We start from the raw sequence: 17,890 nt of genomic DNA, 5'->3' as shown, positions 1-17,890 counted from the left end.
ACATTGGGGATGTTTGGCTAATTGTTCCGTAGGGATGTAAAGATTCGCCTCCATCGAGATTGTCACGATTTCATGCTCACGATTCAATTCAAGAACAGTTTTTTGTTCTTGTTTACATTGTGGTGAATGCAACAGCCTCTAGTGGCTGGAGCGGTCCTCTGAACCCATTGCCATGCAACATTCGCGTGTATCGTGAACTTGACAACTGACATCAATCGTCGCATCGTTAAACCCGTAGATATACCTGCGTACGAGATAAACCCAGGTTAATCGGATTAAACCCACCACTTGTGCAGGAGGATAACACGCAAAGGTCTACACAGCTAAGTACAAGAATCCACTTGCTCTACTGTTATTTCCTTACGCATCTCAGGCCCGCGGACATCAGAGACTCAGAAATGTGAGTTATGGAGGAGGAGGAGGTGACAGAAGGAGGCTCTGAGAGCGACTGTCTGGTCACGTGAATCGCTCTTTCCCCCCGCCCCGACCTTCACCCCCTCCAGCTTCTCCCCCACCTCCTCCCGTCTCTGCCTCCCCCGGTGGCGACCTTCACGGGCGGCAGCGCGGACAGCCCTCCGCTCAACGGCCGCCGTCGAGACAGAACCTCATGCACGGACAATTACGCGCGTCGCCATGCTGCGTACAAAAATATACAGAGCGGCAATGTCCCGAGGGTGCGACCACGGCTTGCCTGCCGAGCCACGGGGAGCGATTATCCTTCGTTTCTTCACAACAAAAGCAATCTAGTGCTTTTACACTTCGTACCATTCAACATACATACGCTCACACACACAAAGACACAAGTCCCCCGTATAGCCTTAACAGACTGTTGGGGCAAGTGCTGTTAGCGAGCACCTATGAAGGCCGGCACGGCAACCCGAGGGGTGGGTGGCCAGCACCACGCCCGGCCGCCTTTGTCTCCCCGAGTGGCGACATTTAAACATCGCACGAAGTGCTCATTTGAGGCTCAGTCGACCTACGGGAGGCCCAGGACTGGTTCAGATAATCATCACTGGTGTTCGTTGGCCGTTGGCGGGAATCAAACTCGGGACGCCGGGTTCGTAGCGCAGCATGCTAACCGCTACACTACCGCTCCCCACACACTCACGCGCGCAGGTGGCAGGCAGAATCATAATGGCTTGGCCCATTAGCTGGCAGCCGAGCGAGCGGCATAACCACAGCCTGGCCCCTGGCCCACGTGTCCATTCCAGGCCGTGGATGCATTGCGGTTGATTCTCTGACATTCGTCTGCTCCTTCTCGGTCGCAAGTCCCCACCATGTCCCGCGCTACCCCTCGAAGCGGATGCTGCTCAGCGTTCAATCTCAGCAGACAATCTTTAGTCGGACCATTTTGGTAGATGATTTCAAACGGACAATCTCAGTGGACACAACCTCGTTTCACAATTTTGCCAGGCAATCTCAATTCACAGTCTGCACAACAACCAGACACTCTTCGGGGTGACAATCTCAGAGCACGATCGTACGATTGATCTCTATTGTTGGGTCCGCTCGTTGCCACCAGGCTCCGAGATGATACCCCCCAGATGGGAGCCCCCCCCCCCTCCCCCGCCCAATTGAAGCCAACGCAGGCCGCGTGTCCGAAGCGGTTCAGGGCCCCACGTGCGTGCATTCCGTGCGCTCCATGCGCGGCGTGCCATCTGTCGGCGCCGGCAAAGTGAACACGCTCACGGGGTCACCGGGGGGTCTCCTCTCGGGCCGAGTCGCGTTGTTCTCGCTCATCTTGCACAGCAAGCGCCGGCACAGGTGCACGCAGCGTCCCAGCAGCTTGCGCCGACACAGGATGTAGACCCACGGGTCCAGGATGGGGTTGAACGATGCCATGCGGATGGCCTGCAGGTCCAGCTTTTGCGATGACTTCTCGTCCTGGGGCGAGTTGCTCGATAGCTGGTTCACAAAGATCCTCACCTGCCGGAGAGACAATGGGCACTATGTGGTGAGAAATCATGGCATGTAGGTCAGCGCAAGATCCCGTAGGTTCATCGTGTGATCACATAGGTCATCGGGAGATCTCATAGTTCACCGTGAGATCCCATAAGTCACCGTGAGATAATAAAAGTCACCGTAAATCTATCCAGAGAAAAGCCACCGTGCATACACTCACACGTCCCCGCAGAATAGTTCATGATCCCACTTTGTGTTCGACAAACTCATGGCCACTTCGCATATCAAGATGTGTGGGTGCTTTACAAATGTGTTATACGAGTTGCCATTCAGAACTGGACCATGCAGAGTGGTACTTAGATGTTTTTTGTCAATGTTTTTTTTTTCTGTAAGCAGGCTTCTCGGTAAAGTAAACAGGTCCCCATCGAAAATGAGGGGCATTCATTGCTCAATCGATTTTACCTGTGCCAAAATAAACCAAAAAAAACTTGGGTGCCAAGTGGCTCTCCCAGGCCACACGGCACTCTCAAGGTGTGTTGACAAATGCTGTTCAGGGCCCGTGAGGGCGCTGCTGGGGGTCGCTCTTGGTAATTCGTGAATTGTTTAATTGTCAATAGTTTAATGGCCCTCAAAGGCACCGCAAGAGTGCAAAGCGAGGGGGTGTTTTTTTTGGCTGTCGGGGTCCCGTCTTTTACAAGGAGTGCTCTCACGAATAATGTTGAAAACCAGCAGCAATGGTTTAACAGCTTATGAGATCCAATATTAATTAGCACGGTGGCTACGTAGGGTGCGAAAGAAGTTCAACATACAAACATCGATAAATCGGTGCAGAGTTGTTTTGCTTGAACAAATTCTACTCTTTGACATAACTCGACACGGCCAACAGGACCATCGATGATGTGGAGGTACCGAGCACAAACGTGAATTTAAATGTTTGTAATTCACGAAATATGAATTTCCCAAACAACCCAAAGCCGGACTCTTCTGGCAAAGACTTAACGTATCGCACCTTAGCATACATACAACTCATTGAGGCTTTCCGGGATAATTGATTTACATCATTATTATTCATTTACAGGGAGTTAATCGCGTAAAAGCCTCTCCGCGACTCGACGTGGCTGCTTGGGTTATCAAAGGTCAACTGGGGAGGGCAAAAGTGAAAATGTATCGTCCAGAATTGCGCCACTACGGTTCTTCTCTGCGATATTTGCGCTTTGCGCTGACGGCCCGTAGGGTAGAGAGGGGGGGCACTCACCAACAGCGCCTCGTACAGCCGTCAGTGTTTGCTTAGCGCGTCTGGCTGCTGATGAGATACAAACGCGTTCGCGCGCTTAAACAAATGTTGTTGGTGAGCAAATAATGCGAAGAGAGAAGTGGTTTTCATATAGGGTACCGATTTGGTCCATGCCTGAACGCACTTGGCAACGACCTCGACGACCTAAGTGCGATTCCCACCTACGGCTAACATCAGTGAAGAGTGATACCCGAACCAGTTCGTGACCTCCCCTCTCGCCCCCATCCTCTCATCCTCCCATCCTCTCATCCTCTCATCTTCCCATCCTCCCATCTTCCCATCATCTCATCCTCCCATCCTCCCATCTTTTTATCCTCCCATCCTCTCATCCTCCCATCCTCCCATCGTCTCATCCTCTCATCCTCCCATCTTCCCATCCTCCCATCCTCCCATCCTTCCATCATCCCATCCTCCCATCCTCTCATCCTCCCATCTTCTCATCCTCCCATCCTCTCATCCTCTCATCCTCCCATCCTCCCATCATCTCATCCTCCCATCCTCCCATCTTCTCATACTCCCATCCTCCCATCTTCTCATCCTCCCATCATCTCATCCTCCCATCCTCCCATCATCTCATCCTCCCATCCTCCCATCCTCTCATCCTCCCATCCTTCCATATTCTCATCCTCCCATCCTCCCATCCTCTCATCCTCCCATCCTCCCATCCTCTCATCCTCCCATCCTCTCATCTTCTCATCCTCCCATCCAACCATTCTCTCATCTACTATTCTCTTATCCTCCCATCTTCCCATCCTCTCATCCTCCCATCCTCCCATCTTCTCATCCTCCCATCCTCTCATCCTCCCATCCTCCCATCCTTTCATCCTCCCATCCTTTCATCCTCCCATCCTCTCATCCTCCCATCCTCCCATCCTCCCATCTTCTCATCCTCCCATATTCCCATCATCTCATTCTCCCATCTTCCCATCCTCTCATCTCCCATCCTCCCATCCTCCAAACCGCTCATCCTCCCATCTTTCCATCCTCTCATCTCCCATCCTCCTATTCTCCCATCCTCCCATCCTCTCAGCCTCCCATCCTCCCATCCTCTCAGCCTCCCATCTTCCCATCCTCTCCTTCATCTGCACCCCTCATCGCACCTCGCGACGACACCGTCACAGCTACGAGAACACCGTCCGGAGTCGCACCGTCACGCGCGCAGTCGTGATCGGGGAGCATAATGTGACTCGGCACCCAAGCACCACGGCCCTACGCGCCGTGGTGCTTGGGTGGCTCTGATGTGACCCAGGGGATGGGGGGGGAGGGGAGTCACTCAGTCGTTCGCGTGGAGAGGAGGGGGGGGGGATTTTCCCCGGGGAAAAAAAACCGGTTTCCTCCCACGCAAAGCCAAACATTGAATATTTACACGAACAAACATCCCAACTGCGGGACAAATGCAGGAGTCACCACCTGAATAACCGTATGATTTAATTATCGTATTTCATCCCCTCTCAGTGAGAGAGAGCGAGAGAGCGAGAGAGCATAATTCGGAGGCGTGGGTAACCACAGGCAAGCTGGCAAGGCAGTAAGAGCCGGTGCCAACTGTTGACCGATCTCTGTGGTCCTGTCGTGGGATGTTTGGCCAACTCCAGTCATGAACGTTCAAGTGCGCGGCGAACGCTCGAGAGGGGGAAACGCGCAGCCCAACCCGGAAAACCGCACTCGGATTTTACAATCGGATGTGAAACCTGGCATGTTAATGTAATTACCGAATGTTAATAACCACCGCCAAGGTTTGGCTTTCCTGGGTAAATCAATTCCCTCTTGAAGATGGTAAATACGTGCCAACGGTGTTCAATGCTCTCCGGCTATGAGCAGTGTGAGCTGTACGCTTACTCTGTTTTTTTCGGTAAAGACACGTAGGTAAAAAAAAAAACACAAATAAAAATAAATGAAAACGAAATTAAATAACGACATTTCGGAGGCAACACAAAAACAAGCCGTACGCTTGTTTTTTTGTGTGCTAAGCGTGTCAAGACGTTCCGTTACTTAGACTTCTTGCACGTGATGATGATGATTCTTATTACTATGATCATTTCCTACGACCAACTCACCACGAAAGATGCATCATCTCGTCGTCTAAGCTCACGCTAAGGCAGAGTTGAGCCTGGCTAGCAGAACTGGGTGACCATCGGAGAGGTGTGCCAGCCAGCTGGGTTGCTGGATGTTAAGGCTCGTTGCCCATGCTTCCAAGGTGCGTGGGATTTGTCGCTTCCTGCGACACAAAGCCAACAACTTCGCGAGTGAACTTGACCACAAACCTCTCGCCATATAGCGGCACCATTGACGGATCCGGGGAGGGGGGGATGAGTGATTGCCCCCCCCTCCTCCTTCCCACCTCTCTGATACCACGAAAAGTGGAATTTTATAAATATAAAATTGTGTTAGTATAAAATACCACTTGTGCTCTGGGATGTCGCTCAGGTGACTAATTGCTCTGCTGTGATAAGCTTATGATGTTGTCGTTGTTGTTGTTTCTACCTTTTGTTTCATGCCATTTGTTGATTTATTTACTTTTTCTGAGGGTTTCCATTTACCTTTAATAATTGGTACACGAAGAAGGTTTAGCCCTCTTCGTGTGCCCTCATGCATAGTTATTGTACAGCGCTGTGAGATGCAACTGGCATGAATGACGCCGTATGAAATTAAATTCCTATTAATAAAATACATTATATTTTATTAAATTATTAATATAGGGCCTTATTTAACTCCCCACTTTGGGAAATCTTTAGATTCGCCGTCTTCTGAGTTTGGGCAAACAGTTGTCGTTAATCTGTAAAACAGGTGTTTTGGATTAGATCGCGTAAATATATAAACGTGTCGTTAAATCCGCCACTACATTCACAATCCGAGTACGACGTTTCGCCAGTAATTACAACTAGCTTCATCAGGCTGACAGCCAGATTTCCACATCCACAGCATTCACAATCCGAGTACGACGTTTCGCTAGTAATTACAACTAGCTTCATCAGGCTGACAGCCAGATTTCCACATCCACAACATTTACAATCTATTACGACGTTTCGCCAGTAATTACAACTAGCTTCATCAGGCGGACAGCCAGATTTCCACATCCACAACATTTACAATCTATTACGACGTTTCGCTAGTAATTACAACTAGCTTCATCAGGCTGACAGCCAGATTTCCACATCCACAACATTTACAATCTATTACGACGTTTCGCCAGTAATTACAACTAGCTTCATCAGGCGGACAGCCAGATTTGTTGTCGTCAAGCTCAGCACCACCTTCGTCCGCATTATCGTGAATATCCACGCCCGTCACTATCGTGGCGGGCGAGGGAGGGATGGAGGGGGTGATCGACTCACCACGAGCGGCACGGAGCAAACGACGAACACGGCGGTCATGGCGACGAGCAGACACATCATCTGCACCTCGACTCCCGAGAGCCGGCACCCCAGCGCGAACCTCCGCTGTCTGACGCCGGAGCCGCCGAACGCGAGCGCTGCGGGCACCGCGAACCTCCCGGGTCCGCCGGGGGAGCTCCTCCTCGGACCGTGCCTCGCCGCCCCCTCAGCCGCCCTCGTGGCGGAGGCTCGCCTCCTCATGGCCACGAGGGCCGCGCACACGCACGCGTTGCAGCACACGGTGACGAGCACGAGCGCGGCGCTGAGCACCGCGTACGTGAAGGCGAAGGCCTTCTGCGGTCCGTCGTGTTTCTTCCAGTCGATGTAGCACCACGTGTCCGGGTGCTGGCGCACGCAGCGGCCCACACCCATGCTGGGCAGAGCGCACAGGAGCACGTTGAGCGCATAGACAGCCAACAGGGCCCAGCGCCCAGTCGCTGGACGCACGTGCCTGCCGTACAGGTACGGGTGGTTGATGGCCAGGTAGCGCTCCACGGCCATGGCGCACAGGATTGACATGCCTGCCAAGCCGAAGAAGAGCAGCATGAAGGCGAAGTAGTCGCACAGCGGCTGCCCCCCGCGCCACTTGAAGCCGGCCAGGTAGGTGTCGATCACGATGGGGCTGGTGAGGCACGTGCCCAGCAGGTCGGTGACCGCGAGGCCGCACACGAGCGTGTAGAACGTCGTCTCCTTCTTTTCCTTGCGCGATACGCACAGCACCACGATGGCCACCAGGTTGCTGAAAACGCCCACGGCGAACATGCAGGCCGGGGTCGTCACCTGGCTAATGGTGAAGAGCGAACTGCTCCCGTTCACTGTCAGCGATGAGTTGTTCATGGTTCTCCCCCTCTCCCGTTCTCTCTCGCTCTCTCGGCGTGTCTCTCACGCGCGCCTCAACATCCCCGGCGCTGAGCCGCTTCACTCTGAGACGAGGCTCCTCCGCGTCCCTGGCTGAGAGTCACCTGCGGAGAATGAGATCCCTGTCCTGCCGGCATCTCTCGGTCTCCCCAAAACTCCGCGGTGATGTAAAATCCCGATCCCGCTGCAGGTGGGCGAATGTGAGCGAGCAGGGGAGTCGCGCCTCGCAGGCGACAGGTGAGACGCGCTTGGCAGGCGACAGGTGACAGGTAACGGATGAGAGAGGCGTGCTTTGACAGGCGACAGCTGAGCTGTCGGCGAGTGTCCAGAGCAGGCAGGCGAGAGCGTCGGTCGCGAGTGGCCGGCGTGCGGTTGTGAGCCGGTGAGCGATGCGAGTGCCGGTGGTGCGTTGGTCCTCCTGTGTGAGTGTGCAGAGAGATGGTGTGTGGCGTGGCCCGGTACTGGTCATGATGCTGCCGCTCCGTGTGTCTCGTCCGTCTGCTTTAAGCGCTCAGCTGGGTGCGCTCGTTGACGTCACGTGCGCTGGGAGGAGACGCGGGCGAGTGACTGTGTGTGGGTGTGTGCCTGCCGTGTCTCAGTGGGAAGCGGTAGTGCAGTGGTCAGCGCGCTGCGCTACCAACCTGGTGACCCGGGTTCGATTCCCGCTCACGGCCAACAACAATGACGATTATCTGAGCCGGTCCTGGGCCTCCCCTAGGTCGGCTCAACCTCGGATCAGTACCTGATGCTGCGTGTAAACATCGCCAAGAGCGAGGCAAAGGCGGCCGGGCATTGTGTTGGCCACACACCCCCTCGTGTGCCCTTTCGGCTTTCATAGGTGCTACTCGCTTACAGCACTTGCCCCAGCTACACGGGGGATTTTTGTCTTTGTGTGGTGTGTACTTCTTGTATGTATATCTATGTGGGGCGGGGGTGGGGGTAGCACAGTGCGCTACGAACCCGGCGACCCGTGTTTAAATCCCGCTCACGACCGAAAATAACAGGTGTGTGCCACAGTACAGGTAGACCCAGCAGCCATCGTCACCGCATCATTATCGTGCACCTGGCCAGGGCCGGTGTGATGTGGTTGATTCGGTTAATGTTTTTTTTTACCGTTTAAAAATAAACCAGCCGACAATGCGCCTACTTCACAGATTAATCTCTGCACAAAAACAAACCAAATCAATCATCGGGCAGTTCACCAGCATTGGTGCAAGCGAGCCTGACTCTGCTGGTGAGACACTGAATGTCGAAACCCGGTGCAAAGTTTGCTTGTGTTGAACGAATCCTGCTATGTAATACTCCCTCTAGGAATGCCGTTCGGCCGATGGTCTTTTTGAAAATTACTTTGATATTCATTTTATTTTACGTGGAGAGACAACTGGTGGGAAGGAGGTGGATTGTTTGATTCTCCACAATCACGATGCAGGACCATTTTACATCATTATTTATAGCAGCCAAGCTCGCTCAGAGACCGCGAGTCTGTTTCTCCAGGGAGTGCTGGATGTGGATTTCACGGCGTTTTTAATCTCATTTTGTAAACACTCAGAGCTGAGTGCGTCTTTTACGTCTTCGGGTGAAGGTTTTGTAAAAAAAAACACATCGATACTGGGGATAATAATTGTGATTAAACCCCAAGACCAGGACCAACGACTCGTACGCACGAGAAGCGCCTTCACGCCCACGTTCATCAGTGTTGCTGCGCACGGGGGGATGAGGAGGAGGAGGTTGGGGAGAAAGGGGGGATAATTGTGTGGTATTGTTTGGTGTGGTTGGACTCATCTCTCCCTCTCCGCTCTCACTGTCACGTGTCGCGAGAGTGGCTCTCTCTGTCTCTCTCTCTCTGTGTGTTTACTTTGCGTCCTCCCCCTCCCATTGTGTGTTTCCGTGTCCGTGAAGTGGTCGCCGCTTCGTCGGCACGCCACCGAGTGGCTCTGCGCTCCGGTGCGCGAAGGACGCTTCCCCGACGCGACTCGACAACGAGAACCCTGGCGCCTCGCAATGAGCTCTCGCCTGGTGGAGAAACTCAAAGTTTCGTCCGTCAACCTTCCCCTGCTCGCCCCCCCCCCCACCCCTCTCCACCCACCCCCCCGCTCTCCCCTAGTGGTGAAGTGAAGACGAGATTCGTTGTTTGTGCCAGGGTGGGCGTGAGTGAGACGGCGGAGACCGTGGGGATGGAGCTAGGAATAGAATCAGCCCGGCCAATCCCAACTGCTCACCCCCAACATCTCAACACATTCCTCAATAAGACTTATATAACATTAATATAAAAGTGTGTGTATATATGCAATAGGTGACGTTTTGGGCGATTGCATAGCACATCGTTTATTTATAGAATATTCCATGTGAAGAAGGGCAATTGGCCGAAACGTCACCAATTTTTTTTAATCTCTTAAAAAAAACTGTGACTGAGGAACTTTCTTTTGGAATCCCTAGAAACATTAACTTTTATTGAGAAACCATAACCACAAGTAGCCACCGTCCAAATGCAAAATTGTATGCAAATAATTGAGAAATCCATCACAACAGGAACAATGCAGAAATAAACAAACCCTGTACGATCGCATGTATACATTTTACGAAAGTTAAACCGTTGGGCTAAATGTCACGCATGTCACATCATAGCCGAGAGTATGACTCATCCCAGTTAATCCCAGTTCGCACTCCCGGCCGTTTCTCTCCTTCTTGATCTGATCCCAACAGGAGGCCCATCTCTCCTTCCCTCTTCCTGGTGATAGATCGTGTTGAGGCGAGGGAGCCATGTGATGTAGAGGGTGGCGATTAAGGAGGAAAAGGAGGCAGGTGATGGAAGAGAAAGCAGGTAATGGAGAAAGAGGCAGGCGATGGAGGGGGAGGGGGGCAGGTGATAGGGAAGGAGGAGGTGATTGAGGAGGAGGCAGGTGATGGAGAGCGATCGGGGGTTGTTGGTGATGGAGCGCTCCTCTGTGTGTGCACGCTACCTGCCCTCGTGTTAATCGTTAACGAACGGCTCCCTGCCGAGGAAAAAAATCATTACCGATGTAGTCACGTGCCAGGGCCGTGACGGGATGGGTTTTTTTTCGGATCGTCATTTGGGATTTTTCCAGATGGTCATTTTCATCAGCGCTGACCGGAAGTCTCGGTCAAGGGCGGCGGCGACGGCGCCGTCTCCGAGAAGCCCCGCGCTTGACGACGGCTCCACAGCGGCCACCCGATGCGGCCAGATTCGCGAGCAAACAAGCAGTGTCGCACGCGTCCCTCGGGACCTGGAATTCATTAATTCCGTGGGGTCAATACCTCCTCCCGCTCCCCCTCTCTTCCCCATCCGGGTGGGGGCTCGCGAGGACCACAGAGCCGCGGACCCTGCGTGCCCTCCTAGGTTCGATGACGGTCGGCCGAGGTCTCCTCGCGTCACTTTCATTCCGGAGAAAAGACGCAGAGCCGGAGAGGCGCGCGCGCGATGCCGGGGAGGGGGGGGGGGCGGTCTCTGACACCCGACACATTCGGGGCCAACATCGCAAATCCCCGGCGGTGATTTGTCGTCGTTTTGAGTGTTTTATGAACGAAATAAATAATCTCGCTGAACCCCCCCCCCACCCCCCAGAGTGTATTGCCGCGCGAGGCAGAAGAGGAGGCGGAGGGGAGGAAGAGGAGGAGCGGACGACGCCAGGGGTTGGAGTGTTCCGTTCCCGCAGTGAGCGGCAAGGACGTTCCGTCACCCGACGTGAAACACGTCCACACCTGGGCACAGGTGCGACCGCGTGCCTCGGCAGGAGACGCGCTGTGTCACTGGGAGGGTTCTCGCACGATGGAACTCGAGACGAGGAGGTTGTAATGTGCACGCGAATAGGGCGAATTTGTAGGAATCAAGATGTGCCGGTTCGTAATGTCCGGTCCCCACGTGGCGGCATCTGGGCTGTAGTCCCATCACTCCCCATCACTCCATCACGCGGTCCTCCATAACTCCATCACCCATCAATAACCGCCATCCGTCCCCCATCTCCGGATACGTGAGAATGCTCTCTCTCGCCTATCCCTGGGCTTGCCACGACGAGACTGGCCTAACGTATCAGCGACATCGCCCCGTTTAATTGACAGAGAGAGAGAGAGATCCCTACATGTCACCTGTCACCCGCCCGCGAAGATCGACGCTTTGCAAATACGAGTCGTAGGGGTGGTGCTGTGGGGGAGGCAGGGGGACAGGCTGAGGGAGAGGAGGGTATCAAAGCTCACCTCTGCGGCCCTGGTTTCCATGGCGATCTGCTTATCATTCAAATGATCGTGAGTCATAAGGTTTTAAAAGACTTCCGCCAATGCCACCCACGCGAACATAACTTAGTTCACCCGCAAAGACAAAGACCCCCCCCCCCCCCGGATAGCCTTAACAGACTGTTTGGGGCAAGTGCTGTTAGCGAGTAGCACCTACGAAGGCCGGCGCGGCACATGAGGGGGTGGGTGGCCAGCACAACTCCCAGCCGCCTTTGTCTCTCCCGAGTGGTGACTTTTACATAATCGCACCAGGTTCTAATTTAAGGCTCAGTCGACCTAGGGGAGGCCCAGGACCGGTCCAAATATTTGCCACTGTTATTGGTCGTGAGCGAGAATCGAACCTCGGGTCGCCGGTTTCGTAGCGCAGCGCGCGAAACGCCGCGTCACCGCTGCACCGCACACTGACACGCGCGCGCACGTGCACGCGCGCGCGCGTGCACTCCACAACCACTGCTACGATCGCTCCTGAACCGACTGTTGGGCGATGCGCTGCTGTTAGCGAGGGGGTGGTGGTGATTGGCCGGATGTCACAAGTCCAACGTTCCCCAGACTGTTTATGTTGTGTTTATGTTGTTTATTTTGTCCACGTTTGCTGTTATCGTGTTATTGTCAATAATGTGCATTTGTGTCCACCTATTATTCTCTTGGCTACTGCCTCCGACGCGTTCTGTGCCGAGGTTCGCCGTCCCGCCGTATCACCTTCGTGTTCTTCTTTCGTGTTCTCCGCTGAAGATGCACCACGCATGTCCCTCGCAAACCCAGCTGGGCAACTGGCTGCACGGGATTTCCCGTGTAATAAATAGACGTTAAATTGAGTACCCATTCAAATCGGTGTCAAATCGTGGGGATTTTCACTCGAGATTGTTTGATGCAACGGGGCACAGAAACGACACCCGTCCGCCTTTGCATCGCCAGTGCTGATTAATGTTTACCCACAGCACCTTTGTAGTTGTTGTTACGACTGAGTAGTCCTAGGGGAACTCCTGGGCCGGTTCTTGATTATTGTGGCTGATGTTAGCCGTGCCCACGGCATCGACGTCGGATTTGCGCGGGTTTGGAGCGCAGTGCCCTTACCGCTGCGCGACCGCTCCACAAACACACACATCGCTGGCGCACGCGGCCTACTTGTGAACAACCCGAACGGATGAATCTGGTGATGTTGCTGCTGCTGCTGCGTTGATGGCGGTGCAAAAGCACAGCAATAAACACAACGCATTGGTCAATAACACTGTGGCTTTCACAGAACAAAAACACATATGGGCATCTTATTACATCACTTAGGCAGCACTTTTTTAACTCCTTTTAAGGCAGTGCAATTCACCAGCGTGTGGAGTTTCTTTTGGACTCTGGCTCACTGGAGACGAAGCCAGAGGGGTGGGTGATCAGCAGGCGGACGGGCGCTGCCGTGCTCTGCGTGGCTGGAGGGGGTGGTTCGTAGACGCGTGGACTCGCGGTTTATGGGATTCGTAGGGTTGGGTTCAACTGTTTTGTTTTACGTGACCGCATGAAACATCGGTACAAACATTTGGGACGTGTGATTACGCCCACGTGGTCCAAGTCGTCTGGCCAGTGTGGATGAGGAGACCAAACACAGCAGGAGCTGTCACCAGCGGTGTCTGCGGGGAGCGGTGGCGTAGTGGTTAGCACGGTAGTTAGGGCACTGCGCTACGAACCCGGTGAGCCGAGTTCGATTTCTGCTCACGACCAACATCAGTGATGAATATGTGAACCTGTCCTGGGCCTCGCCTATGTCGACTCAACCTTAAATGTATATGTAAACATCAACACTGTGGAGGCAAAAGCGTCCGGGCGTGGTGCGAGTCACCTATCCCCTCGTGCGCCGTGCCAACCTTAATAGATGCTCGCTAACAGCACTTGCCTCAGTTAAAGGCAATAAGGGGAATCTTTGTTGTCTTTGCTGCGTGTATTGCGAGTGAGCAGGTCTGTGAACCGCCCCCGCTCAGCTTAAGCCACCTCCAACCCATTCCAGTTTACGAGTCGCTGTCGCAGCATTCTCCAATTACAACCCCCCTCCCCCCGGTCCCCAACACCCCCCCCCGCCTCCTCCGTTTTGAACGAAAGCCATAGTCGTTCGTCACATGTGAAGTGTAAATTGAACGAAATCTGTCAGCACCACTCCGCCTGGTCTGTCCTTGAACCCGCCTCTCAACCGCTGAGTGAGGCCCCTCTCAGCCCTCTCCTCCTCGCTCTCCAGGAGAGCGAGGAGGAGAGGGGGCGTCTTGCTCCAAGACCGGCCCGCCACTGGATTAGGACTTAGTATTGAGCTGAGTTGAGGAGCTTCGTGACTTGGCATGGGATTAGCTCTAAATATGTTTTTTTGAAAGGGCCCATAATTGGAAGTGGTTTCCCGTAATGTATATTTAAACTTTTCTGGAAATGGTTAAGTTCAGGTGTGTTTCCATTCAGCAGTTAAATACGCCTCCAAAAAAACTCTTAAATAATCTGCTTTATATTTTACGTCATAAAAGTGGATAAATCACGGTGATGGATTGAACAACGTCCCACCCACCAAAAATTCCTCAAATTCATGGCCCCATGAATTTCATAAGGCTCTGTTTTCAAGGCCATAAACATTTACAATGGAAGATTCAAATTGCTGGGTTAATGGATTTCGGTGATATTCTGTCGCGTGGCTTGCACGGGAGGGCAGCGTTTTTAAATATTAACCTCAGCGGTGTCGCCATCAAGATAGGCAATGTAGACACAATTATCATAATAACCTTCATAACAAGAATAGTCACGCCCTTTAGTTACCCATTATAGTATCGCCGAGTCGTGATACTTTTACACATTTCACGCGCATTAGGAGGGTGACATTCCACGCTTTCCACATACACGAATCAATTCCTTTAAAAACGTCATCTCCTGGCCCATGCCGATACAAGACGAGAGGTGTTTACATCCAAGCAGTGACCAGAAGTTAAAACCCGAGTTCCCGTGGGCATGGTCACGAGGAAAGTCCACCACGGTTATCACTAAACGCCGCCGTGCCCTCAAGAGGAGCTATTGCCGGAATGTCAACCTACTCTGCGTTTGCTCGAAGGCAATGTTCACGATGCATGTGGAGAGTTATTTTATTTGCGGGTTGTGACCCACTGCCAACGCACTCCCCGATTATATTCGTATTCGCTTAAAGCTGTTAAGGGGTTTCTGTAGGCATCTCTTAGCTAACGCAAAATCTATCAGAATAGTGTTTGTAATGTGTGCTTGGGGCGATTTTCACACAGTTTAGGGACAACTCGAAACATTCATGCAGATTTCTTCAATTTTCGAGCCAGCTTGAATGGCTACTGTCTGAATGTTTGACTGTTCACACACACACTCAATGCTAAGATTGAGCAAATGTGGCTTGTTCAATCATCCCCAATGAGTTTTTGGTTTTCCTTAATTTGTCTCAAACATTAGCTGTGTTTATGATTACATTGTTCTGAAAAATAGTAACATTTCGTAGGTAGGTAGTCGTCATCATCATCAAAAGCCACGATCAATCCACTGCTGGATGAAATCCTCTCCAGGCCGTCGTCATTTCCTCACGATTCCTGCGATGCACCAATGCACCGAGCGCACGCACATCATAGTTTCATAGTTTCATTTATTTGGTATAGCCCTGTGAGCCATTCGGCTCTTGAATCGGGTGCAAACGCAACAAACAAAAAAAACATGAACAATAAAACATCTTAAAGTGACTTTGTGCATGTGCAAACAGAAAATCCAGAAAAAAAACATCAAAATATTCCTGAAATAGCACCGCACACCAACGCTGTGTGCAAAAATCCCAGTGGGATGCAAGTCAAACAACAACAAGAAAATTTAGATTAAGGCCATCAGTCTAACTCCGTACTACAATAAACAAAAACATGGCCAAACCAAAAAACTTTTAGAAATCACCAAAATAAAGCCATACATGCAATGTAACAGTGATCATAAGAACTGTGACCGAATTTTTAACAATAAACTACATAAATAACATGTAACACCAAACCCTAGAGCCACAGCTGGCTGCATGAGTCACTCCACAAACAACAGGAGCATCAGTCGGAGTATCACATTTTTCAATGCACTATTAAGATCAGCACACTAAATCAAAATACAGATAATACTTTGCAGCGGTCATGCGGAGCGAAACATTTTATTTTATTTTAGGCCACTGAATAGCAGTGGCAGCTAGGGGTGTACAACTCCTCTAGAGCAGTTTTGAGTGAAGATCTCATAGGTAGTGATTCAAGTTGCAGTTTATTGGCAATAACATTCCAGACCCTGGGGGCATCGATAGCAAAGGCCCTTCCTCCGGTTTTTGTACGGCAATAGGGAATGTGAAGCTGGTAGATGAGCGAAGACCTGAGGTCAAATTTGTTCTTTGAAACAGAGAGGAGATCCAGCAGGTAGTCTGCGGATTTTTTTGTAGGTACATGATCTGTTGAGATGCATAAAATAAATACATTTAAAAAAATACTTGGATGTTTAGTTTGTTTTCCTCTGTGGAGGGACAGATACGGAGGATGAGCGACGGTACCGTCTGCGTATTTATTGCACAACTCGGCCCGGGCTAAATGTTTCTGTTCATGAGCCAAGTGGGCGAGCAGTCCCACGTGATCCCGTGGCTGGTGTGGGTTTCGTAACAGTGGTGCCCTCTCCGGCCCAGCGTGACCCACGCATTTTTGTTTGCTTGGCGCTGGCTGTGCCAGGCGGAGCCATGGTGTGTGCCTGGGCCGTGCGTGCAGCTACCGATGAGCTGTCCCGCTTCAAGGCCCTCGTAGGAATGGTAAACAACTTGAGGTCTGGCGTGGCCCGTCACCACTCCCCCCTCGTCGTCTTGAGGAATTCACGGGGTCGTTTGGGAAGGTGACAGACAGACTTGGGGTTGAGTGTCCAGGTAGGTTGACGTGAACAACAGCAACAACGACAGCAGAAGAAATAATAGGAGCAATAGCAGGAACAACAGCAGTACACGTTTCAACAGTAGCAGCAGGAACAGTAACTGTAGCAGTTGTAACAATAGTAAAGCAGCAGCAGTAACAGCAGCTGTAACAGCGGTAGCAGCAACAGCAGTCGTGACAGCAGTAACGACAGCAGAAATAGCAGCAGTCACAAAAGCGCGACTAACAAGGAGTATAAGCCAAAAGCAGACACAGCAGTGATAGTAACAGCAAACAGCAGCAGCAACACCGACAGAAGTAGCAATGGCAGAAGCATCAGCAGCCCTATCAGGAGCAACAACAGCACCGACAGGAACGAGATCAGCAAAACATACTCAGCAGCGGTAGTAGGAGCAGCAGCAGTAGCGGCAGCAGCAGTAGTAGGAGTATCTGGAGCGACAAAAAGCAACACCAGTCAATAGCGGCAGTTGCGGGCCGTGTATTTTACATTCAGTGATATTCTCCCTCAATTAAACCGCTTTCGAATAACCTCACCACGACACTAGGGCTATAGGCTATTGTCATTCGACGTAACCACACCATATTCACGGTGACAGTAACCTTTATCGAGTAGAATAAAATGATTTAACACGAGGCTCAACACCTATGAGAGTTACAATACACTAATTGCAGAGACATGAATACATGGTGACTGAAACAAACCATCAAGGATTTACCACTATTACGCAGTATGACAGGATGTTTCATCACAAATAGACATCGCATAGCCCGAATCAATGTCATTACCAAAGAAACAAGAACAAACCCACAACAAACAGTCACATTTACTCGTACGACCACCAAGCAAGCAAAAATGCCGTAAAACACAAATAACACAATCAGGATTCAACAGGCTTCCCTACAGAAAAAAATAATCTAAAGCACTACATTAAACATCTAAACGTCACGAAAGAAAGTTTAAATACATCTTAGATGACGCTACGTGACGTGCTAGCTAGTTTTACTTCAGTTAGCTAACTGGCCCTCCGATCACGCCACACGAAAAATGCTGACGTACTGTAGGCCAGCGAGAAGGCTCCGGCGTGTCAAGGAATACCCCAACATGGCAACCTCGACATCTGATTGGTTAAATAAAATGACAACAACATCGTCCCCATTTGCCTCAACAGCAGAGGAGATTCACTCGACATCCTGAAAGTAGATTTTTCACGAGGAGAGGCGGAGACAGCGCAGGTGGAAAATCTGATTGGATAAAAGCTCAAATTTATTAGCTGCACTGGAAGCAGCGCAACTGAGGGAGAGAGTAGCAATGAAATGAC

General features: G+C 51.7%; 1 protein-coding gene and 1 long non-coding RNA gene across 2 annotated transcripts in view; one reads left to right on the top strand and one right to left on the bottom strand.

Moving 5' to 3' along the window:
* Positions 1-17,890, top strand: part of LOC142929809 (uncharacterized) — a 68,819-nt gene that overhangs the window by 43,413 nt on the left and 7,516 nt on the right. The window contains exon 3 of the long non-coding RNA XR_012945958.1: positions 11,009-11,155. This is a non-coding gene — a long non-coding RNA (uncharacterized LOC142929809). The remainder of the gene's footprint in view (positions 1-11,008; positions 11,156-17,890) is intronic.
* PTGER4 (prostaglandin E receptor 4) lies at positions 513-7,998 on the bottom strand. Its single transcript, XM_032965954.2, has 2 exons — positions 6,529-7,998; positions 513-1,926 (listed from the first exon to the last, which is right to left on the bottom strand). Exons 1-2 carry the CDS (start codon positions 7,402-7,404, stop codon positions 1,609-1,611), a joined length of 1,194 nt encoding a protein of 397 aa, XP_032821845.1. The 5' UTR covers positions 7,405-7,998; the 3' UTR covers positions 513-1,608.

The sequence above is a fragment of the Petromyzon marinus genome, chromosome 35 (genome assembly GCF_048934315.1).
Source record: "Petromyzon marinus isolate PM22_M1 ecotype Great Lakes invasive population chromosome 35, UKy_Petmar_22M1.pri1.0, whole genome shotgun sequence".
Classification (NCBI taxonomy): domain Eukaryota; kingdom Metazoa; phylum Chordata; class Hyperoartia; order Petromyzontiformes; family Petromyzontidae; genus Petromyzon; species Petromyzon marinus.
The sequence above is the reverse complement of the archived record's forward strand: the minus strand, read 5'-3'. Positions and strand labels throughout refer to the sequence as shown.